The 25,886-nt window shown below is 40.3% G+C and overlaps 2 protein-coding genes and 1 pseudogene across 2 annotated transcripts in view; 1 reads left to right on the top strand and 2 right to left on the bottom strand.

Moving 5' to 3' along the window:
* Window positions 1-13,647, bottom strand: part of CRNKL1 (crooked neck pre-mRNA splicing factor 1) — a 33,417-nt gene extending 19,770 nt beyond the window's left edge. The window contains exons 1-6 of the mRNA XM_028123760.2: window positions 13,506-13,647; window positions 11,337-11,489; window positions 10,205-10,296; window positions 9,247-9,405; window positions 8,617-8,783; window positions 481-659 (exon numbers count right to left, since the gene is read on the bottom strand). Coding sequence (XP_027979561.1) covers window positions 481-659; window positions 8,617-8,783; window positions 9,247-9,405; window positions 10,205-10,296; window positions 11,337-11,489; window positions 13,506-13,556 — 801 coding nt within the window. The 5' untranslated portion in view covers window positions 13,557-13,647. The remainder of the gene's footprint in view (window positions 1-480; window positions 660-8,616; window positions 8,784-9,246; window positions 9,406-10,204; window positions 10,297-11,336; window positions 11,490-13,505) is intronic.
* A 7,277-nt stretch (window positions 13,648-20,924) lies between these two features.
* The window catches only part of CFAP61 (cilia and flagella associated protein 61), a 294,422-nt gene continuing 289,460 nt past the window's right edge, over window positions 20,925-25,886 (top strand). Inside the window, exon 1 of the mRNA XM_028123773.1 lies at window positions 20,925-21,067. Coding sequence (XP_027979574.1) covers window positions 20,925-21,067 — 143 coding nt within the window. The remainder of the gene's footprint in view (window positions 21,068-25,886) is intronic.
* Window positions 21,161-21,645, bottom strand: LOC114224537 (small ribosomal subunit protein uS17 pseudogene; annotated as a pseudogene).

Here is a 25,886-nt window from a genome sequence, read left to right as displayed (position 1 = left end):
GATCCTCACCCTCAAACCTGGGTCTGTCTTCCTGGTCTTGGTAAGCAACACCTACCGTCATGCCCTTGCTCAAGCCCCGAACCCCAGGGGTTCTCCTTGACTCCTTTCCTGTCCTCATCCCCCACCTTCACTACTTCAAAGAGCCCTGCCACTTTTGTTTTCCAAGTTTATTACCCATAAAACCCTTTAATGAGGAGACCAAATGACGAACTCTCAGGTTACACGCGATATTCTCTATATATAGCTATAAAGGCTTAATTTTCAAGCAAAGCACAACACAATTAGGACACTTTAGTACAATCTATAATCGCTCAGTTCCCAATCTGCAGCTAAGCCACAAATGTATGCTGTTTTCCTTGAGAGATTTTGGAAACGTTTTTTCCAAGGATAAGTGAATAGAAAATGGAATGAACTCAATGTGCACAAGTAATCTTTCCTAAGCTGTTATGCAATGTAAATGAGTTCTTCAAGTGTACTTACTTCTTTTTGATTTTCTTCAAATTTGGCAAAGGCAACATAAAGGTGTTCATCCATATGCTCATCTCCAAAGAATTCAACAGCTCTCTCGTACACTTTCCGTGCATGGGCAAAATAACCATGTTTTTCTTCAAAGCGAGCATACTTGATCCAGTTCTTAACATCAGGGTGCACGAGGACAAGTTCATAGGAATTAAGGAAATATCCCGCAAAACAAACAAACAAAAAACAAACCCAACCCCCAACAACACAAACTATGACTATAGGGTTGATAAAACACATGCAAAGGCATTGAAGAACCACTAAACTGTGACCTCTGAAGGGGGCCTCGTCTTATTCATCTCTCTTCCTCCAGGACTTACTCAGTACTTCTGTAGTGGGTACAAATGGGAGTTTGGAGAAATGAAGAAGCTGAAGCCTGTTATTAACCATGCTATCCTGGACAAGTCATTTAACTTGTCTAGGACTCAGTTTTTTCATCTGTAAATACAGAAAAAGAACCCTAACCCAACCACAGTGGCTTGAAAGGAGGAAATGTGTGTAAAGCTCTTAGCAGTTTGGGGCCAAAGGAATGTGCTCAATAAATGGCACCTACGTATTATATGCTCAATAACATTAGTATTGGAATTAACGATTAAGAAAAAAAATGTTACAAAAACAAAACTGCTAACTAGAGGCAGAAGAAAAAGGTTTTTTAGGGTTTTTCTTTTTATTGAAATATAGTTGATATTGAAAAAAGTTCTGAATTACCGTTTTATTTCTTAACAGATGAAATCTATTTTTCATCTACCTCGCTTGAGGAACTCATTAATTCCAAAGTAGTAATACGTTAAAAAATGGCAATGAAATTAAGGACATAGGCTCTGAAGCTGCAGCTGGGTTCAAGGCCCATCTCTGTCACTCCCGGAAAGACCCCGGCCATGCCGCCTCTCAGCTGTGCTTGCATCTCACACCCCACAGGCTGGAGTAGTTCCCGCACTGCAGGGCTGTCCGAGGATTAAGTGTTGATATTTGTAAAGTGCTTACAATAATGCCTGATGTGTAATAAGCACTATAAAAGCTTCTCTTAAGCTAATCATATTAAAACAGGGCAGAGGTCATAGAGACCTTAAAATTGCATAATAAAGTTGATGCTTGGGCGCCTGGGTGGCTCAGTTGGTTAAGTGACTTCCTTCGACTCAGGTCATGATCCCGGAGTCCCATGATCGAGTCCCACATCGGGGTCCCTGCTCAGTGGGGAGTCTGCTTCTCCCTCTGACCCTCTCTCCTCTCATGCTCTCTCTCACTCTCTCAAAAAAATAAAATCTTTAAAAAAATAAATAAATAAAGTTGATGGTTTTTTTTCTGGGTAGTTATGTTCTATGAAGTCACTTAATTAGCAAATACCAAATCATCCTTCCTAAGGGAAATAAGTGTACACACACACACACACACACACACACACTGCTCATACAGATTATAATCTTAAATCCTAAAAACAACTCCTCTTGGTAGATTCAATTTTGTTTTATAAAGGAATAAACAAGGTTTAGAAGTGTGAAATGACCTGAGGCCACCCCCCCAACACGTGCCAGAGAAGGGACTCACACCCATCCAACTGGCCCTGGAGCCAGAGCTTGTTAGGCTATACTATGCTGTCCTCCTGTCTCCATCCTTTGGATGGACTCCAGTAGTGGTGCTAATGACCAACACCCTAGAAAAACCTAGGGAAAAAACCCCGGACAAACAGGACTGGCTACAGCAACCAAAGCCCTGGTATGTCACTTTCCATAAGGAATGCCAAAATATAAACAAACCCAAAGTTTTGCCAAAAAAAGCTCAATTACCCAGACCACAAACTTCTATTTTGACCACACTATGTCTCTAGAAAATAGTTATGTAGCTCATGAAGCAGATGAAACTTGTATCTTTGACTTCTGGGCCTATGTTGATGGGGATCCATATGTGCAGACCATGACTCTTACTGCCCGGGGCGGAGTAGCACCCAGGAAAGTAACAGCACCACTCAGACTGACTCAAAGGATATAGCGTTTGGGGGGAGCACAGAAGATGGCAGAGGAATAGGGGACCATATTTCAACTGGTCCCCTGAATTTAACTGGGTATCTACCAAACCATTCTGAACACCAATGAAATCAGCCTGAAATGTAAGAATATATATCTGGATCTCTACATGCAGAAAATCTCTGGCGGTCTCGAGGTATGAAGGGCAGAGCCGTGATTCTGCAGGCAGATATTGAAAGATAAACAGAATGGGAAAGGAGCTGCCATAAGCTGGCGCTGAGAAGGTGATATAACACCAGAGTGCAAAAGCGTCCCGCGTTGGGGACCGGACACAGACTCACAGACCTGTAGCAGCGGGAAAGGACTTTAGTCCAGCCCCCAGACAGGATGTAGGAGCTGCGGGTGCGCAGGGCAGCTCATGGTTTTAGTAGCACAAAGGGCAGAGACATGCCCGGCCTTGGGATCAACCTCTGGGAGAGCTGCTGTGGGGCACACACCCAGGGAAGCTGAGGTTTTTAGCAGCGCAGATAGAAACAGAGACTGTGTGTCCTGGAGAGCTCAGTGAAGAGCAGACTACGATTCCTCTGCTCTGGGACAGAGGTCTGGGTGCAGTCATTTCTGCTCTGGTTCTCGGAAGATATGCCAGAGACGGAAAGCTGCCAGAGAACAAAAGCTCGAAACACTGGTTTTCACTGGGCCCACCGCCCCTCCCCCCACCAACAGGGGGCCAAGCAGGGTTGCCTGAGTAAAAGTGCGGCAGCACCCTCCCCCAGAAGACAGGCTGGAAGAACAAGAGGACAACAACGTTAGGGGTCCCTATAAAATAGGTACATCTTGCTTGGGTCGTGGTTAATACTTTGGACTCTGTACATTCCCTCAAACATCCCTCAACAGAATGACTAAGAGGAAGAACCCCCAACAAAGAAAAGAATCAGAGACTGTGGCCTCTGCCATAGATCTAATGGATATGATATAAGCGGGATGTCAGAAATAGACTTCAGAGTAACAATTATGAAGTCGATACCTAGGCTTGAGAAAAATATTAGCAACAATATAGAATCTCTAAAGGTAGAAATGAGATCTAATCAGGCCGAACTTAAAAATGCTATGAATGAGATGCAGTCTAAACTGGATACTCTGACTGCCAGGGTAAACGAGGCAGAAGAATGAATTAGTGAGCTAGAAGATAAGATGATAGAAAAGAAGGAAACCGAGGAGGCCTGGGAAAAACAGCATAAAGCCCAAGAGATCAGACTGAGAGAGATTAATGACGCCATGAAATGTTCCAATGTTAAAATTATTGGAACCCCTGAGGGGGTGGAGAGAGAGAGAGGTCTAGAAGATATATTTGAGGAAATCGTAGCTGAGAACTTCCTTAATCTGGGGAAAGAAACAAGCATTCATGTCCAAGAGGCAGAGAGGACCCCTCCCAAGATCAAGGTGAACAGATCAATGCTCTGACATATAATAGCACAATCTGCAAATCTTAGAACAAAGGAAGCAATCCTGAAAGCAGCTAGACAGAAGAGACTTCTTACTTATGAGGGAGGAACATCAGAATAACGTCAGACCAGTCCAGAGGGACCTGGCAAGCCAGAAAGGGCTGGCAAACATATTCAGGGTACTAAATGAGAAGAAGATGCAGCCAAGGATACTTTATCCAGCAAGGCTGTCATTCAGAATGGATGGAGATACAAAGAGCTTCCAGGACAGGCAGAAACTGAAAGAATATGTGACTACCAAACCGGCCCTGCAAGAAATATTAAGTGGGGGTTCTATAAAAGAAGAAAGACCCCAAGAGTAATATAGACAGAAATTTACAGAGACAATCTATAGAAACAGGGACTTTCAGGCAACATAATGACACTAAAATCATATCTTTCAATAGTCACTCTCAACATGTATGGCCTAAATGCTCCCATGAAACAGCACGGGGTCGCAGATAGGATAAAAATACAGGACCCATCCATCTGCTGTATACAAGAGACTCATTTTGAACCTAAAGATATATCCAGACTGAAAGTGAGGGGATGGAGAACCATTTTTTCATGCCAATGGACCTCAAAAGAAAGCTGGGGTGGCAATTCTCTTATCAGACAAATTATATTTCAAGCTAAAGACTGTAGTAAGAGATACAGAGGGACACTATATCATTCTTAAAGGGTCTATCCAACAAGAAGATCTAACAATTATAAATATCTATGCCCCCAACATGGGAACAGCCAACTACATAAGCCAACTGTTAACCAAAATAAGAATCATATTGATAATAATACTTTAATAGTAGGAGACCTCAACACTGCACTCTCAACAACAGACAGATCATCTAAACAGAAGATCAAAAAAGAAACAAGATCTTTGAATGACACATTGGGCCAGATGGGCTTCATAGATATATACAGAACATTCCACCCTAAAACAACAGAATACTCATTCTTCTCGAATGCACACGGAACTTTCTCCAGAATAGACCACACACTGGGTCACAAATCAGGTCTCAACCGATACCAAAAGAATGAGATTATTCCCTGCATACTTTCAGACCACAATGCTTTGAAACTGGACCTCAATCATAAGAAGAAATTTGGAAGGAATTCAAACACTTGGAAGCTTTCAAGACCATCCTGCTAAAGAATGTTTGGGTCAACCAGGAAATTAAGAGGAACTTAAACAATTCATGGAAACCAATGAGAACGAAAACACATCAGTCCAAAACTAGCCATCCAAGCCTCACTCAAAAAAGTAGAAAAATCCCAAATGCACAAGCTAACCTTACACCTAAAGGAACTGGAGAAAGAACAGCAAATAAAACCTAAACCAAGCAGAAGAGAAATAATAAAGATTAGAGCAGAGACCAATGAAGTAGAAACCAGAAATACAGTAAAGAAGATCAATGAAACTAGAAGCTGGTTCTTTGAAAGAATTAATAAGATCGATAAACCTCTGAACAGACTTAATCCAAAAGAAAAGAGAAAGGACCCAAATTAATAAAATTATGAATGAAAGGGGAGAGATCATTACTAACACCAAGGAAATAGAAACAATTATTAGAAATTATCATAACTATATGCCAATAAATTAAGTAACCTGGAAGAAATGGATGTCTTCCTGGAAACCTATAAACTACAAAGACTGAAACAGGAAGAAATTGACAATCTGAATACACTGATAACCAGTGTCAAAAACCACTGAACCAGTAATCAAAAACCTCTCAAAAAACAAGAGTCCAGGGCCAGATGGATTCCCAGGGGAATTCTACCAAACATTTAAAGAAGAAATAATACCTATTCTCCTGAAGCTGTTTAAAAAAATAGAAACAGGAGGAAAACTTCTAAACTTCTATGAGGCCAGCATTGATGCTAAAACCAGGCAAAGACCTCGTCAAAAAGGAGAATTACAGACCAATATCCCTGATGAATATGGATGCCAAAATTCTCAACAAGATCCTAGCCAACAGGATCCAACAGTACATTAAAAGGATTATCCATCACAATCAGGTGGGATTTATTCCTGGGATGCAAGCGTTGTTCAACATTCGCAAATCAACCAATGTGATAATAAAATAATGTAAATATATAATATAAATAATATATATAATACATACAATAATGTAAATAATATAATATCAATAATATAAGGTGATAACACTAATAAAAAACAAGAAACATATGATCCTCTCAATTGATGCAGAAAAAGCATTTGACAAAATACAGCATCCTTTCCTGATTAAAACTCTTCAGAGTGTAGGGATAGTGAGAACACTCCTCAATATCATAAAAACCATCCATGAAAAGTCCACAGCGAATATAATTCTCAATGGGGAAAAGCTGAGAGCTTTTCCCTTAAGATCATGCACACAACAAGGATGCCCACTCTCGCCACTTGTTCAACATACTAGAAGTCCTAGCAGCAGCAATCAGACAACAAAAAGAAATAAAAGGTACTCAAAGTGGCAAAGAAGTCAAACTCTCTTCACAGATGACATGATACTTTATGTGGAAAACCCGAAAGACTCCACCTCCAAATTACTAGAACTCATACAGCAATTCAGTAATGTGGCAGGATACAAAATCAATGCACAGAAATCAGTTGCTTTTCTATACACTACAATGTAACTGTAGAAAGAGAAATCAGGGAATCAATTCCATTTACAATAGCACCAAAATCCCTAAGATACCTAGGAATAAACCTAACCAAAAAGGTTAAGGATCTATACTCTAGAAACTACAGAACACTTATGAAAGAAATTGAAGACAACAAAAAAAGATGGAAAAACATTCCATGCTCATGGATTGGAAGAATAAACATTGCTAAAATGTCTATGCTGCCCAGAGCAATCCATACTTTCAATGCCAACCCTATCAAAATACCATTGGCATTTTTCAAAGAGCTGGAACAAACAATCCTAAAATTTGTATGGAACCAGAAAAGACCCCAAACCGCCAAGGAAATGTTCAGAAAGAAAAACAAAGCTGGGGGCATCACGTTGCCTGATTTCATGCTCTATTACAAAGCTGTGATCACCAAGACAGCATGATATTGGCACAAAAACAGACATGTAGATCACTGGAACAGAACAGTCTCCAGAAATGGACCCTCAACTCTATGGTCAACTACGATAAATCAGGAAAAAATATGCAATGGAATAAATGGTGCTGGGAAAATTGAGCAGCCACATGCAGAAGAATGAAACTCAACCATTCTCTTACACCATACACAAAAATAACTCTAAATGGATGAAAGACCTCAATGTGAGAAAGGAATCCATCAAAATCCTAGAGGAGACATAGGCAGTAACCTCTTCAACATTGGCCACAGCAACTTCTTTCAGGACACATCTCCAAAGACAAGGGAAACAAAAGCAAAATGAACTTTTGGGACCTCATCAAGATAAAAAGCTTCTGCACAGCAAAGGAAAGTCAACAAAACCAGGAGGCAACCCATGGAATGGGAGATATTTGCAAATGACATTACAGATAAAGGGCTGGTATCCAAGATCCATAAAGAACTTCTGAAACTCAACACCCAAAAAACAAATAAGTCAAAAAGGGGCAGAAGACATGAACAGACACTTCTCCAAAGAAGACATACGAATGGCTAACAGACACAGGAAAAGTGTTCAACATCATTAGCCATCAGGGAAATTCAAATCAAAACCACACTGAGATACCACCTTACACCAGTTAGAATGGCAAAAATTAACAAGGCAGGAAACAACAAATGTTGGAGAGGATGTGGAGAAAGAGGAACCCTCTTATACTGTTGGTGGGAATGCAAGCTGGTACAGCCACTTTGGAAAACAGTATGGTGGTTCCTCAAAAAGTTAAAAATAGAGCTACCCTATGACCCAGCAATTGCAGTACTGGGTATTTACCCCAAAGATACAGATGTAGTGAAAAGAAGGGGCACATGCACCCAAATGTTCATAGCAGCAATGTCCACAGTAGCCAAACTGAGGAAGGAGCCAAGATGCCTTTCAACAGATGAACGGATAAAGATGTGGTTCATATATACAATGGAATATTACTCAGCTATCAGGATGAATACCCATCATTTCATCGACATGGATGGAACTGTACGGAATTATGCTAAGTGAAATAAGTCAAGCAGAGAAAGACAATTATATGGTTTCACTCATATGTGGAACATAAGGAACAGCATGGAGGACATTAGGGGAAGGAAGGGAAAACTGAAGGGGGGAGAAATCAGAGGGGGGAGATGAACCATGAGAGAGTATGGACTCTGGGAAACAATCTGAGGGTTTCTCAGAGGGGAGTGGGCGGGGGGATGAGTTAGCCCAGTGATGGGTATTAAGGAGTGCATGTGTTGTAATGAGCACTGGGTGTTATGCGCAAATAATGAATCATGGAACACTACATCAAAAACTAATGATGTACTGTATGGTGACTATCATAACATAATAATAATAATAAAAAAAGAACAAACTGAGGGTTGATGGAGGGAAGTGGGTGAGGGTAGGCTAAATGAGTGGGTCTTAAGGAAGGCACTTGTTTTGTTGAGCACTGGGTGTTGTATGTAAGTGATGAATCACTGAATTCTACTCCTGAAACCAATATTGACTGTATTTTAACTAACTAGAGTTTAAATAAAAATTTGAAGGATAAAAAAAGGATATAGCGTTCATAAATGGTGCGGGCCCGGTCCACCTCTTTGTATCGCAGCTCAAAGTTGATGTAGGAGTGCCAGGCTTGCTCCTCAGGCTGCCATTCCATCCAGCGCTCAAACACCTGCCGGGCGCCAGCAATGTTTCCCAACATCTCCTCCATGTATGTGTACTTGTACCTTTAACAAAATCATCCCCAAATATCTGTCATGGTCAAAATTACTTAGGGGAAAAAAAAATGATCTTTTGTACTTTGTAATTCTAACTTTGTTAAATACGAAGACTTAGAGCTTTATTTTCCCCAAAGCTTAAATCGAACATGTTTTCTTATCAAATATAGATCTGGAAAGGATGAACCACAGGAAATAAAAATACATTTTTCTTAAAAATTGCTTAGTTCAACAATACGTTTCTTATGCATAAAAGATTGCAACCCACATTTTAGTTTTGATTACACAGCTATTACATGTAGTCATTATGACTTAATATACTACAGGACATTAAAAACTACTTATAGTATGTTTAAAGAAGTAGAATGTAAATTAAATATATGTGATTGCAACGATGTGAATAAAATAAATACACTAGACTGCAGAACTTTTCTAGCCTACAAAAAGCTGCTTTGGTAGATCAGAAACTTACCAGAACTGGTTGACTCGAGGCAGAGTTGTTATGGCCCGGTCCCAGATATTTCGGGCATGGTTGACCTGGCGATTCTTCATTTCCATTTCTGCATATTTCAGCCAGAGTGTAATATTTCGGTAGTCTACATCTAAAGCACGCTCGTATATGGATCGAGCCCTTAAGAAGCCAGATTTGGAGAACATCAAAAGTAGTATATACAACACATGGGGCAACTATCTCAAACCATCTGCAGTGCCCTGCTATTTTATCATGTGTCCACCATGAGCCAGGTTCTGGGCATAAGAAAGTGAAAAAACATGTTTTCAGGAACCTAACAAACTCTTACAGAAAAATAGACACGCACGTAATTTCACCACAATGTGGTAAACATTATAATCAAGGTTTACACAAGGAAGCAAAAGGGAAGAAATAATAATGTCTGATGCGAATGGCTAAGTAAGTAGGAGGTAACTGCAGAGTTAAGAAGTTGAGGAAAACTCCAGAGGCCAAGGTGGGTAGGGGAGAGTGCTCACTGCAGGCAGAGAGAACAGCCTAGTGTAGAAGGAGGAGACACAATGTGTTCTGGGGCAGAGGGCATGCTGGGAAAATGCAGAAAGCCTGGGCAACAGGAAGGGCCAGCTTGTGACTTTTATCTTGTTGGCCACTGGTTTCCAGTGAACAGTTTTTATTTAAAAAAAATCCCAATACAGAGAAAGCAGATAAAAGTGCGCTTCTCTGACTGTAGTGTGTGCTGGAGGCGAGACCCACCTGTAGCGTCTCCCCTGCTGCTCCCCCAGACTCGCCTACCACAGTGCCCCTGAGGCCCCTCAAGGGAACCCTAGGGTTCCACAGAACAACCTGGAAAACTACTACCAAAGGCACACTCTTTCACTTGTGCTATAACTTTTTCTACTACTTTTCTGTCTCTTAACTCAGGACATCATTACATTTGAAATTATAGACTCAGGAATTTTACCTTTGAATCTCCTTTAGACTCTCTTCCCATTGTGCGTATTTTATCCAGTTACTAATCACAGTCCTGTTTTTTCTTATATTATCTTCAAAAGTCTGGAGGAAGGGAAAAAGGATCAAATTGAAGGGAAAAGTAAGTAAAAATGACATCATCCTTTGTCTATTAATCCTGTTCTAAAAGTTTTATTCAGTTTGTTCTTATTTAGGAAAAATTACATCCTGGAATCCTTGTGAGAAATAAGAAACTCACTAATGAAGGTTACAATCTCAGGTGCTTCTTTAAAGTCTTACACACAAAGAGAAAAACTTTAGACATAAAGAGTTATTAGCAGATTTGTTGATACTTTCTCTTATTGCTCATAACTAACTGATACTTGTATATATTCTATACTTGTTCCTAGTATGAAAATGTTTTTTTTGACTATTTCAGTCCTCTTGGTAATGTCTCAGAATTTCACACATCACTAATACGTAGATACAACGGGGTTAGTGGTTTAACACCTGGATGGCTAAGTCGGTTAAGTGTCCGATTCTTAATTTCGGCTCAGGTCATGATCTCAGGATTGTTGAGTATGAGCCCCCAGTGGGGCTCCATGATATGAGTATGGAGCCTGCTTAAGATTCTCCCTCTCCCTCTGCCTCTGCCCCTCCCCCTGCTTGCACGTTCTCTCTCTCTGGAAATAATAAATAAAATCTTTAAAGAAAAAAAAACTGCCCTAGAGTGAGGATTCTAGGGTAAAGAGGTCAGATTCCCAAGTCCTCTCATGGCTCTTTTCCAAGTCTTAATTCCTACCACAGAAGGTGGTACAGAGACAGGACATAATGTGGCCTTGGTTAAGTCCTGCCCCTTCCAGCTGTCAGACATTCCACTTGTCTGCTATCCATCTTGGATTCAGCACCAAAAATTAGATCTCTGGTGGATTTAATTTCTTTATACTTTCAAAGACAACTCATGGCATATTTTCTAAAGTTCAGCAAAAATGCAATTATCTGGTAACCAGAAGTTGCACTACTTGTGGCTAGAAACACTAACCTAATTTTATCTTATAGCCTCTCTAAGCAATGAGGAACTTTGCAAACTCTATCCTATAAACTCCTAAAAATGTTATTAATAGACTGGAAAATGACGGACTGACCTTCCTTTTTCTTAGTTTGTAATCGTTTAGCTCTTCTTCATCTGTGATCTTCTGTTGAGGTGGAGGTGGAAGAAGCTCAAGCTCTCTTTCTTTAGCTTCTCTTAAGAGTTGCTCAGCAGTTATTTGTACCTCAGCTGGGGCTTTGTTTTTCACCTTTTAAGACAGGAGACATTTTCATTTTTAGTAGATGCTCACCACACAACGTTTAGGAAGCAAAGAAACATTTTTTAGGATGTGAACTTTCTAAGTATTAATACAAGATGCCCTCTTTGTATGACAGGTTTTCATTTCTCTACGAAATTAAAGAGAAAACAAGGTTTTCTTCCTTTGCACGGTATTTATTACAAAGCCATAGGTAAGTATGAAGAGAAAAGGGAGCAAAAATAGTAAGTGTTTCCTTTTAGATTAGTGTAACAATAGGGGCACCTGGGTGGTTCAGTCGTTAAGTGTCTGCCTTCTGCTCAGCTCATGATCTCAGTGTCCTGGGATCGAGCCCCGCATCCGGCTCCCTGCTCAACGGGAAGCCTGCCTCGGCTTCTCCCACTCCCCCTGCTTGTGTTCCCTCTCTCGCTGTCTCTCTCTCTGTCAAATAAATAAATAAAGTCTTAAAAAAAAAAAAACCAATAAACTTTGAGGCTGCTTAGGTAAAATTCTCACTAGAGGTTTTGTTTTATCAAAATGTGTGCTATCTTTTCTAGTGTTGCCACTTCTATTTACAGAATTTTTCAATTATGCCCCAGGTGGACGATAATGCCTCAAACTGCATTTGTTTTTTTCATGGCATTTCAAGTAAAAGACAATATTCAGTAAATTCCCATCATTAGACTGTAAGCTTCTTGAAGTCTTAGGGCTATGCTGCCCAACATAGTGGCCATGAGCTAATGTAGTGAGCCCAAATAGAGATGGGCTCTAAGGGCAAAATATACACTGGATTTTGAAGACTTCGTATGAAAAAAAAAAACCCACAATAAACTACCTAATTAAATTTGACTACATGTTGGAACAGCAATACCTTGGATAGAATGGATTAAAGAAAATATACAGTTAAAATTAATGATGACTCTTTTGACTGCTTAACATAGCAACAGGAAAACTTAAAATTATATATGTGGCTCACATTGCATTTCTGTTGCACCACTGGTGCCCAATAAAATTTTATGGAATTGAGGGGCACCTGGGTGGCTCAATCAGTTAAGCATCTGCTTTGGGCTCAGGTCATGATCCCAGGGTCCTGGGATCAACCCTCACATCATGCCTCCTGCCCAGTGGGGAGTCTGCTTCTCCCTTTGCCACTCCCCCTGCTTGTGCTCTCTCTCTCAAATAAATAAATAAATAAAACCTTTTAAAAAAATTATGGAATTGAATTATAAGAAATATTAACTGTTTAATGTCATGTGTGGAATGATTTTGTTAGTAATGATGATGGCTTATATGTAATCACAGACATTGTGTTATGTGACTTATATAAATTATCTCTGGAAGTCATCTAAATGGGTATGTAAAGGACAAGCTCAAGAGAGCCACCTGGGCTGGAGAAACAGACTGGAGTGAGGGCATCTGAAAAGGTTCAGGGCAAAGCCTGTCACATATGAAATAGTAAGTATCAGCCACCGATGGAAATATCAGATAACATCAAATTTATTGTTTAATTAAATTAACGCCACTACACAACCCCATGCCCTCTCATTCCTTCCACTCTCAGCTGGGCTAACTCCTAGTCAGCCATCAAGTGTCAGTTTAAATATCACTTCCTCAGCAAAGTTTACTCTGCAGACCCCTCACACAACCCCCATTATTCCACGGCATATTCTACGCTGCCTCACTAGCATTTGGTAAGGTTGCAATTTTTCACTGACTCGTGTCTTATGTGAACGCTGCACATCGCCTCATTAGATAGTAGCTCCCCAGCGCCTAGCGCACCGCCCAATTTCTGCCGAGTGGCCCCACTCCTCCCCCAGCAAAAACACATCCTAGAACGAAAGCCACGCCAACAAGGGGGTTGCCCCGGGGTGACAAAAGCCTGCACCCCACCACCAGCTGACCCTTCCCCTCCTCCTTCCCCTTGGCCCACATGGGGTACAACTGAGGCTGGCACCACACTCTCTCTCGCCGCGAGCCCCAAGGAGGCTTGGGCAAGCCCAACCCTCAAAGCCGCTCACGGTCTCCTACCTTGGCCACTTTGGGAATCCTCTGCTTCCCGGCCGCGGTGGAGGCCGCCATGGCTGCAGCAGCCGACCTCGCGACAACCTGGACCCCAGAAATAGGCCCCGAGGGTTGGCCGGAACCCCACCACTTTCTGACAACAAGCGGAATCCCGGAACAGGAAACGGAACTAGCTGGTATGACCTTTGACTTCCCTCACGCGCCGTGACGTAGGCAACTTCGTTTCTGTGGTAACGGGCTGCGCGTCCTCCTCTGAGCGCTGTGTCTCGGAGTTGCAGGTGACGTGGTAGCGCTGGCCAGCCCGACAGGGACGCGGGGACGGAGTGCAGGGCGTCAAGGGCGCATCCCCACGTCAGTCTCCAGAACTGGGAGGACCTGCGAGGACAGGTGGGTCGGTCGAACCCTGGCGCCTGGGAAGGGGAATAGGAACAAAGCTCCGATCCGGAGGCTCGGGGGCGAGGGAGGAGAGGCAGGCCAGAAAACTACCTTTCCCATTATGGTAAGGGGCGAGCTGATGCGTCCCTAAGATGGCCCGGCGCCGCGTTGTATTCTAGGCTTTGTAGGCTCTGAGGTCTTCCTTTCTGGACAATCGTGCACAAATAAAATCTAAGGCTTGTAATTAAAAATAACTGAAGGTATTTTAAAGCCAGATAATAGAAGAAAATGAAAATAAATCATCAGAGTACTAGCAAATAAGCCATACTTGTGGTCAGATAAACAGATGTTTACATTTTATGTGACTGTGCCTTAATTACGTAAATTCTCTTAGCCCCGATGTCCTTAGTTATGAGACGAAAATAATAGTATCTATTTCATCAGCATTGAAGAGAAAATCTAGTAAAGTGCTCTGTAAATGTTAGCTGGTATATTTCTTGACCTGTCTTCAAAACAAAAAATTAATTATATGCAAGCGAATTAAAAAAAAAACACGACTTTTTAAAATAGTAGTTTTAGGTTCACAGAAAAGTTGAATGAAGGTACAGAGAATTCCTGTTTCTCACACCTGTCATTCCCCTTTCCCCAATATTTCTCACCAGCGTAGTACATTTGTTATAGTTGATGAACCTACACTGACATCATTATCACCCAAAGTTCACAAGTTAACGTTAGGGTTCACTCTTGGTATTATACATTCTGTGGAATTTAGTGACCTGTATCTACCATCAAAGTATGGTAAAGAATAGTTTCACTATCCGAAAATTCCTTTGTGCTCCACCTATTTATTCCTCCTTCCCCCTTTGCCTCCTGCAACCACTGATTTTTAAAAATTGTCTGTTAGTTTTACCTTTTCCAGAATGTCCTATCATTGGCGTCATATAGTATGTAGCTTTTTCAGGTTGGTTTCTTTCACTTGGTAATATGCATTTAAGATTCCTCTATGTCTTCATGGTGTGATAGCTCATTGGTTAAGAAATGACAGTTGCAAGTCTCTTTTGGTGTTTAGAAAAAAAAATTATAAAAATGCTGTGTGTATTTTATGTATTTGGAAAAATCACATCTATCTCTGTGAATAGTGCTTTTGAGAAAACTTGAACTGAAGTCATTTGCAACCAGTATAAAAATATTTGCCATAGCTCTTTACTACCAATTTTATTATTTAAATATTTGTAAGTTATCTTACTTTTCAAATTTTAAATAAGTTGATTGAGATTTTATATCACTGAAATAAAGTCACCTAACAAAGTAAATAAATACCTATTAAAATAAAAAGATGTTTCCCTTATGTGATGTCCCTTAAACTTGTAAATTTGCATAACTGATTTAACAGAATTTAATGTTAATCATCTCTGGCCTCTTTTGAGAGATACAGACACTTTGAATGTTTTATTTCTGGTTGCTCTCCTTCCATCTTACAAGTTTTTATTGTCTGGTAATTCGATATTGTTTGTTTTTTAAGCAAAATTTATCATCATTACTTTTTTTTTTTTTGCCTTCAGTGCTTCTTCAGATACACCTGCTTGTTTACTTCTCTCTCCCTCCAGCATTTTATCTTATATTTCACTCCCTTCTGATTTTAATTTTATTCTTCCTGATACACATCTTTTAGGAGTTCTTTCAACCAGATTCTTTGAGTGTAATTTCCTTCCATCTTTGTAGTAAATTGTCTTTTTTTAGCTTTCATCTTTTAGTGATTGTTTAGCTAGGCATAGAATTCTAGGTTAATGGCTATTTTTTTATTTTATTAGGTAATGTTAATCACCATACATTACATCATTAGTTTTTGATGTAGTGTTCCATGATTCATTGTTTGTGTACAACACCCAGTGCTCCATTCGGTACGTGCCCTCTTTAATACCCATCACCAGGCTAACGTGTCCCCCCAGTCCCCTTTCCTTTTTATCTTTACTTTTTAAAAGATACTATTCTGGTGATTGGAAAACTGTAGCGCATAGGTCAAATTCAGCCCATAGGCTATTTTTGTATGGCCCATAAGCTAAGAATTTCTTTTAAAATATTTTTAAACAACTGAAAAAACCCAAAGGGTATTTCAGGACACCCTAAAATTATATAAAAGTCAAATTTCATTGTCTATCCATGAGTAGAATTTTTTTTAAAGATTTTATTTATTTGAGAGAGAGAGCAAGAGCGGGTGCACAAGTGGGGGGAGGGGCTGAGGGAGAAGCGGACTCCCTGTTGAGCCTGGAGCCGGACTTGGGGCTCAATCCCAGGACCCTGAGATCATGACCTGAGCTGAAGTCAGATGCTTAACCGACTGAGCCACCAGGGGCCCCTAGAATTTTATTAGAATACAATTATGCCCATTTGTGTTCATATTGTTTCTGGCTGTTATGCTATATTAGCAGAGTTGGGTAGTTGCACAAAGAACATGGGGCTCGTGAAGCCTAAAATATTTATCATCTCGCCTTTTACAGAGGGAGTTTGCCAACCCCTGTACTACTGGCTCCTATTGTTGCTGATGAGAAACATACTCTTAGTCTAATTCTTACTCTCTCATAGGCAGTTTGTCTTTTATCTGGTTACTTTCAGGTTTTCTGTTTTTCGCATTTTGTAATTTCACTACTATATATTTAGGATTTATTTTTATTTTTTATTTTTATTTATTCTTATTTTCCTGCTCCTGAGGATTCAGGTCTTTCATCATTTCCAAAAAAAATCATTAGCCATTATTTTCAAACATTTTATTTACTTATTTTTGGAATTTCTATAAGACATAGATATTCTTTTTATTCTGTCTTACATGTCTTTTAACCACTTTCTATATTTTCTTTCTATTTTTCTATGCTTCTTTCTAGAAAATTTCTTCATAGCTGCCTTCTAGTTCATTAATTCTTTTTAATCGTGTTTAATATGTTTTTAACTCATCCAGTTAAAGTTTAATAATCATATTTTCCATTTTTAAAGTTTTTGTTCTTTTTCTTAATTACCTGTTTTCATGACTTTTCTCTTTCTATATTTCTAATAATTGTAAACATACTTATTTCATCATCTCTTTCGCAGTATATTATCTGAAGTTTTGGGGGACTTGCACACTACCCAGGTAAGTGTGGGTTAGGATGCATACCTACTTTGGTCTAGGATTTGGACTCCTCACAAGTAGCTTTGTTTTCTACCCAGAGCCATCAGTAGAGAAAGCTGCTTTGCCACTTCCAGGGGCTAGTAGGTTCATTTTTTTTAGTCTCCTCATTTATCAAGAGGTTCACCCCTCCAAAGTCCAGGTTGGACACATGGCTTTGGTTTCAGTTCTTGGTTTTGAATGAGGCCCCTGCTTTCCCCACAGAGGGTGCAAACTCTTGCCCCAAGGGCCTGAATCACATTTGATCATTCCCTGAGCCACTGCACACAAAGTTGTTGCCACCTGGGTGGGGGAATTTCCCTTTGCTTGTTCTTTCTTTCCTTGTCTCCTTTTTCCCCAAAGCTCGCCTCTTTAGTTATGCTTTCTTATTTTATTTTATTCAAAATTTATATGTATTTGTAGCATTAGCCTAAGACATCATGTTTCACAAACAGGATGTCTCTTTCCAGTTTTGCTTTTAAGTTAAAACCAAAACCAGGAATGACAACACTTATGGCTAGCTTTGACAAGAATGTAGACTACTAATGTCCATTTCTACCCAAACTAGGTAAAAGATATTTGCAAATATGAAAAATTATTGTCTCTGCTAATGCCATGTCTTTGTAGCAGGCACCGAATTTCACATTCACAGGGACTGTGGAAAATATTAGAGTATTTAATGCTCAGATGGTAGTCAGCCAGATTTCTGATTGCCTCCTTTGAAATAACACTGTCATTTTATTGCTTGGTAATGCTTCTCCCTGATTTGGAGTGAGAAGGCCTTCAGGTGAGACACCCGCCAGTGGATTATCTCCCACCTGGGTCATCGTGCCCATCCAGCATATATTGGGTTCCCCCTAGCATAGAAGGTACTGTCTGAAATTATATACATGCCAAGCCCAAAAGAGAGCAGATTTCAGTTGGGACCAAAGGGTTTCATACCAGAATTTCAGATGAAAAAATTCTGGGTATGGAGAGCGGTGATGATTGCACAGTGATGTGAAGGTACTTAATGCCATTGAACCATACTTAAAATGGTAAAAATGGCAAATTTTATGTTATGTATATTTTACCACAATAAAAAATGTCATGGCCTCAAGCCTTATATATAAAGATTTGTTTTTCACACTGAGAAGGTATTATGCATTGAGAAGGTATAATGAAGAATGCATTGCTGTACTTAAAAATGCTTTTTAAAATTAAATGTTAAGAAAGATTGACATTAGAATTAAAACTTGGAATCAGCTCATATTGCAGCTGGGCTGTGTAAAGCCATCTTAGAAAGGAATGTCATCAGGTCATCAGAACTTGACGGCCACTTTACTAAAGGTGTGTTCGTTTATCCAAGAAGGAATGTGTTTATTGCAAAGGGGATTGATTAGTCTTGTGGTTGTCAACAACGTAGATATGCCCAGGAAACTGTGAAGGTGCCACCTAAGCATTAGCCATCTCTGGCTTCCTTGGCTTGGCATCTCTGCAGTAGATGAAGATCCCCCAGACTTCAGGAGCTTTGAGTGACTTCTTGATGTCCAGTGTTTTGAATCCTGAGAATGTCTGTGCTCAGTAGTAATAATATTAATGATGATATGGCTAATATTCACTGAGCACATGTCAAACATTGCTTTTAGTGTTTTGTACGTAACAACTCATTTATGAAACCTTTTACAGTATGCATATTATCTCTAATTTACAGATGAGAAAACCAAGGCACAGAGAGTTTAAGTAACTTGCTCAAGGTTACACAGCTACTAGGAGCTAGAAACTGGGTATCATCCTTGGTACTCTGATTCCACAGCCCGTGTTCTTGGCCATGGCCCCATGTAAACCACTTTCTGATAGCTGGGCTTTCATAGCCATGCAGTTAGGTATTTTGTAAAGAGAGAGTGCTTGGATAGCTTTGCCATGGCAGGTGTGGAGGTTAAACCAGCTTAAACAAATGTTTGCTTATTTACATCCCCAGAGTGGGAAGAAGATTTTTGATTTTGGAGATGTTATTATAAATGTCAAGGTTTTCTTCCTTTGCAGAATGTGAAGATCTGCCAGTCTGAGATCACATTTTCACAAGACAACACGAGGCTGGAGTTGAGAATACATGGGCTCCCCAGTTCACCTTAGGTACCCTGACACCAAGGCTGTGAGGCAGTGGCCACATAGCACACCTTGTTCTATCAAAGGAGAGGAAGACAGGCGTGTATTTAGCCTACATGACTTGTTTGTTAACTGTCTGGGCTGCAGAAACATCTGGACTGTCTGGCTGTTGACTTTCCCATTGTAAATAAAAAATTGGCATTTTGGGCTCCTCCTTTCAGTTTCTGTGAGTTTGGACAATGTAGGGCATCGGCAAGAGCTAGGTCTGCTTGGCAAGTGCTAATGGAGGCCTGCGGAAGTGGAGGGTGGTGTGAATTCACCAAGGAGAAGGCCACCGGCTGAGGATTCTTGGCTGCCACCTGCCATCTTTCTAAGCCCCCCCTGCACCTTGCACCCTTAACATCCGAGTTTTGATGGTTAAAAGCAGTCAAACCTCAGTTAAGTGAACACCAGTGGACTGGGAGGGCAGGGGACCCTTATCCACAGAGGCAGCCTGCAGGCTACTTCAACAGCGGGAGTGACAAAGGGTTGGACTAGAAGGACATGCCTAAGATTTGGTTTCTGACTAAATATGGGTGTCCTGAGGCAAGTCACTTCACTTCATGGGCCTCAGTTTGCTCATCTGACGAAGGAGGAGCTTGGTCCAGTGCTGTCTCAGATCCCTGCAGTGCTCAAGTTCTTTGATACATTGACAGTTATACAAGGATGTATCTAAACAACAATGATAACAGAAAGACAAATGATATAATATTGTGTTTTGGAAGAAAACCATACACATCATATAATTCCACTTATGTGATATTCAAAATTTAGCAAAGATCGTCTATGTGATAGAAGTCAGAATCATGGTTACCTTTGAAGGGGTGCCATGAGACAGCCTTCCAGGGTGCTGGAAGTAGTCCATATTGTTCCTAGGATCAGTACAGTGGTGAGTATTAATGTGCCTGTTTTGAATATACTGGCTAATACATAATAAAATGATTATCCCTAGGAAAAAGGAAAGGAGGAAAAAGGAAGGAATGGAGGGACAGACAGAGGGAGGAGGGAAATAGAAAGACACACACATATATTAAGACATTAAGAGAGAAATTGGAATCAGTCTGTGGCCTGCTGTTCCTGTCAGCAGCATTCCCCAAAGTGTTTTTCTGGAACATTAGACTCTCCACTGTCATTGTCATTAGAAATTCTCCTCAGAAAGGGTGTGGGAAAGGCTGGGTTATACAAAGAAAGTAGGTACTTATTATGGAACTTCTCAAGGACTTTAATGGGCATGGTGGCCCCTCAGGAAGGCCATCATAAACAGCATTTCCTACACTTAATTGACCATAGAACTTTTTTTTTTTGTCTCAAAACCTCTCTCAGGACTGTTGCTTTTCAGGGCTCCAGTTTGGGGAACTCTATTTGGAACATGGGTAGAAGCTGACAGTATTTCCCCTATAACTCTTGCCCACATACCATGGTGGCCAATTAAATAAAAAGGATTCTGAATCAGTAAATAACTCCTTTCAGTGTTTTTCAATCCTTTTGTTAGAATATTAAAGCAGCTTTGTTGGGAACAAAGAGTACAGTTGCAGAAAATTCTAGATGGGCCAATTCTCAGAAACGTCATTCTCCTAGAAAGAAACATGTGGCTAGTTTGTGATGACAGTCGTCACAGCCAACCCCCAGGGGGAAATGTGTACCACCAGCGCTCAAATACCATGTTCACTCTGACCATACGGAAATTGAATTAATGTCTGATTTTGTAAGTACTGTAACCAGACTGGCTTGTCATCTCAGATTAATGGTGGGCTGTTTTCTCTCTTTTTGGGACAGGATAAAAAATGTCAGTGCTCACTTCTCCAAGAGGAAAGGTAGAAGTGGTTCATTGCCGAAGAACAGAATCACAAGATATTTATTGTATTAAAAACCTCATTAGAAAATTTACCCAGAAGTTGTTTGGGAGGCTTAATATCATCTATCTTCTGTAAGTATATAGCTAAGTAAGCCAAAAATGTTTATCATTTTTTTTTTAACTGGGAAAATTACTTTCTTCAGGGGTATAGGCAGATGTCTAGTCTCAGAACTTCTGGAATTGCTTCTTGGTGCCAGTGGCCTTCATGACTTTGAGCACAGTGAAGCACACAGTCTTGCTCAAGGGCCAGCACTTGCCCACTGTGACAGTGTCACCAGTCTGGACATCCCGTGTTCACCTGAAGCAGGGGTACAGGTGCACAGACCTGTTTTTGTGGCATTTCTCAAAGCAGTTGTACCTTTGGATGTCATAGAGGTAGTACCAGCGGATGACAGTGGTTCTGTGCAGCTTCATCTTGGTCACCACACCAGGGAGACTCCACTCTCGGATGGAGACATGACCAGTAAAGAGGCATTTCTTGGCAATATAGGTGCCCTCTGTGGCCTCCTTGGACCTCTTGAAGTCTAGACCAATGTTTTGTAGTATGGTGGGAGCTTCTCCTTGCCAGTTTCTCCAAGTGGGACCCTCTTCTTATTTTGAAAGATGGTTGTCTGCTTTTGACAGGCACGCTTAGTCTGAATGTCCGCCATCTTCCCAGCCACCTGAAGAAAGGCTGTTTATCAATTTTATCACACACGAGGAAGGGATCCCACTCCTTATCTTATGGGGCTTTATGGTGAGGAAATGGACAGCAAGAAAATCTGTCCTGCTGAGCAGGAGATCTCCAGGAACAACCAATCTCTAAGTCTCATAACCTGCAAATTGAAAGCGTTTCTCATGTGTTTTGGATTCAGACAAACTTGAGTTCAAATCTCAACTGCCCCACCCACTAGTAGAGCCACTTGGGGTAAATTAATAATATCTGCTGCTAGTTTCGAGAATTCATTTTCTGTCAGGTGCGATGCTTTACCAGTATTGTCTTATTTACAACTCTGAGGTAGGCACTATCTTGTCCATTTTATAGATGAGAAAATGGAGGCCTGCCCAAGGTCAAGCAGTTAGTAAGTGACAAAGCCCAGGTTTGCTCTTAACCATTGCTATTAAAATGGTCTTCTAAACTTCAAAATATGCATAGATTTCCCCCCCCCCGGGTTTTTTTTTTTTTTTTTTTGGTAGGGGCACTAGAATGTAAACATTCTATAATATATTCCTTATTATTTTTATTGAAAAAGATAAAAGATAGCTCAGTATTTTGGATTTTATAAAGCTTCATATTAAAGATAATTGAAATGTTTAAACTAAGGCCAGCTTAAGACATTAAAATTTGTAGCTTCTGATTATCGCACTGATGAATGTAATGCAAATGGACACAATTTTGTGGGAGAGCAGCTGGGCAACATGTATAAAATGCTTTAAAAATGTGTATATCAATGAAATGATTCCATTCTTTGGCATTATGGTGGATTAAACACCGTAATGATGTTCTCTGGGTGGAAACATGTTGATACATACACCCACACACGCACACGCACAGCACAAAAGTTAAAGACTGTGCAAAGAACATTATGAAAATGAAATCAGAAACTTTTGGAAAACAGCAGGAACCAGTGTCACCTTCTCCTTGAGGATTTTTGCTGCATTCTAGAAACCTCCTGCTTCTGTTTTGACAGCTTTGCAAAGAACAAAAGATATATACTCCCTCCACCTAAGGAGGCAAGTATTAGATCCTTTTGTATAAAACTGGGTTGCTCGTTGTAAGGATGAATGAGACATAATCCCACTGCTGAAGCCAGGACAGTAAGGGAAGTAGCCTTTTCAACCTCAGCATGGAATAAAGGGGGACAAAGCCTTTAAGAATTTGTGAGCATGTCTTGATTTAAGGTCCAAGCTCATTGTGTGGCCCCCAAAAGCTTCAAAACTTCCTAAATAATGAGTGCATTTTCAGACAAAAACTATGTTTGTTTATCAGTAGACTGAATAAAGCAAATAAAGTGGGGAATTTGATTAAAAGTGGTCGCAGATTAGTAGTGTGTCCAGGAAATTGGCTGAAATAACACAAATCAGGTCTGAAGGATGGAGTTTCAACTCAGACTTCAAATAATGCACCTAAATAGAGTTATAAGTGATATGCATGCACAGTCAAAAATCACAAATATATAAGGAAACATGCACCATTAGGGAGAACCAACAATAAAAGATAGAGCAGAATCAGACCCTCAAAGACTTCAGATGTTAAGTCAGTCAGAGAATAGAAAATAACTGTGCTTTCTATGTCTTATAGTGAAAAGATACATTTAAATAGACCCATAAAAATTAATAGTGAGATTTGAAAAAAAGTCAAATAAACAATCCAGAAATGAAAATATAGTTAAAATTAAAAAGCTCATTAGATGAATTAAACATCATAACAGACACAGTTGAAGATAGAAGTAGCAAGTAGCAAACTGGAAGACTGATACCAATGAATTATCCAGAATTCAGCACAAAGAGACAAAGTCAAAAAAGTAAGAATGGAACAGTTAACAGTTACAGTTGGGTCTAACCAGATTTCTAAAAGGAGACAATGGGAAGTAAAAAGGCAATATTTGAAGAGATCATGGCTGACAACTTTCCAGGATTGTTGAAAAGCACCAATGCTTAGATCTGGAAAACTCAGTGAAACCCAAATAAGGATAAATGTATAGAGAAACCCACAGCTAAGCACATCATAATGAAAGAGCGAAATGCCAGAGCTGGAGAGATCTGAAAAATTATCAGAGAGAAGAGACAAATTGCCTGCAAACAACTGAAGATTAGACTAATAATGATTTCTCACTAGCAACCATGATAGCCAGAGATAGTAGAATATCTTCAGTATTGGAGAGAAAATAGCACCAAACTAAAATTGTATACCCAGGGAAATGGGTTTTCAATACCTAGAGGAAAATGAATGCATTTTCAGGCCAACAAAAACTGGGTTAGAGTATCAATGAACCCTGAATAAAGGGAATTCCTCAGAATATACTCTGCGGAAAGAAGAATATCTCAGCTGGAAAGACAAGATACAAGAAAGTAAACAAATATATGCACAAATATGTTGGTAAGTCTAAGAAAAAAATCAAACTTACATAAAGCAGTGATGATAATGACTAATATAAACACTAAATGTAAATAGTAAGTTATAAGATATAAATAATAACTTAGGTAAAATACAGAACAAAAATAGCAGATAAATTGGCAGGTGCATGATTAGAATGAAAGTACTCTTGGGGTGCCTGGGTGGCTCAGTCGTTAAGCGTCTGCCTTCGACTCAGGTCATGATCCCGGGGTCCTGGGATCGAGCCCCGCATCAGGCTCCCTCCTCAGTGGGAAGCCTGCTTCTCCCTCTCCCACTCCCCCTGCTTGTGTTCCTTCTCTCGCTATGTCTCTCTGTCAAATAAGTAAATAAAAAATCTTAAAAATAAAAAAAAAGTACTCAAAGTATTATTCAAGAGGAGGGTAGGATTCAAAGGTACTCCCCTTCCTTCCCAGAAACCACACATCCAAGCCTATTATGGGGTAAATTATTCATTTCTGTTGAAAAACATCAAGGAAGACCTATTCTATCAAGGAAGAGGTATACCACATACTTGGATAGGAATATTTAATAATGTAAAGAAGCCAATTCTCCTCCAGTCAAAATCCTAATAGGAATATTTGTTGAAGTTGACAATATGGGTATGAGTTTATATGGGAGAGCAAAGGGCCAGAGCAATTTGAAAGAAGAAAAGTAAGGTGGGGAGATTTGCCCAACTGAAGACTCATTATAGGTGTAGTAATCAGGACAGTATGGTAATGGCCAAGGAATTAGAGATCCCAGAAAGAGACCCACACACATATGAAAACCTGATGACCAAGCCAGTGGGGAAAGGATGTACCATTCAATAAATGGTGCTGGCACAATTTGTTGCCTATGTGGAGAAGAGAATAAATGTAAAGACAACCTCCTGTCATACAAACAAACAAAAAAGCCAATTCTGGATGAATTTATGATTTAAATGTGAAAAAGAGCTAACATTGTTGACGGAGTCTCCTAGATTCCAAATTCATTTATCCACCTTCCTGATGGATGTCACCCCTTGGATACCTAGTAGGTACTTTACACCCAGCACAATCATCACCTGCCTCCAAACTACTCTGTCCATACTTTCCCCATCTTGGTAACTCCAGCAGCTCCAAACTTTCACTTGCTTGGACCAGAAACCTTGGTGTCACCTTCACTCTTGCTCTTACCTCCCACACCAGCAAAGCTGTCAGCTCTGCCTTCAGAATACATCCAGAACCTGGCTTCTTTCCACCTCACTTCTCCTGCTGAGATGTCAAGTCAAGGCACCAGCATTCACACTCGAGTATTTCAACAGCCCCTCTCTGGTCTCTGCTTCCACCTTGGCGTGAGCCCTTGCCCAAACCCCCTCTCCCCCGACCTAGCCCCAGCAAATTATTCTTAACATAATATCCAGAACAACACTGTTCACACCAACCAGATCCTGTTGTGCTCTGCTCAAAACCCTCCCCTTGTCTGCCATGTGCCTGCCATGATCTGGAGTGGAGCCCACCCTTTTCCCTTCTGACCTCACCTCCCTTGAGCTCCACTGAGTTCCTTTATTTTTCCTGGACCACTCCAGGCATATGTGTGCCTCATCCTACAGTTACAGAGGCGTTTCCATTGCACCTCAAGTGCTGCCTTCTCCTGGAAGTGCACCTGCACATCCTCTTCCCCCTATTGTTCTTCACAACACTTGTCCCCATCTGACATTCTGTGCATTTTAGTTTTTGGTGTTTTTTGTTTTTTGTTTTTGTTTTTGAAAATTGGCCTGTCTCCATTCACTAGAACGTCAGCTTCACGAGGGGAGGGATTTTTGCCTGTTTCCCA

Source organism: Eumetopias jubatus, unplaced genomic scaffold (assembly GCF_037043125.1).
Source record: "Eumetopias jubatus isolate StellerSeaLion01/CBP00866 unplaced genomic scaffold, mEumJub1_p1.0 scaffold_9, whole genome shotgun sequence".
Taxonomy (NCBI): domain Eukaryota; kingdom Metazoa; phylum Chordata; class Mammalia; order Carnivora; family Otariidae; genus Eumetopias; species Eumetopias jubatus.
Note: the sequence above shows the minus strand (reverse complement) of the source record. Positions and strands in the feature narration are given on the sequence as shown.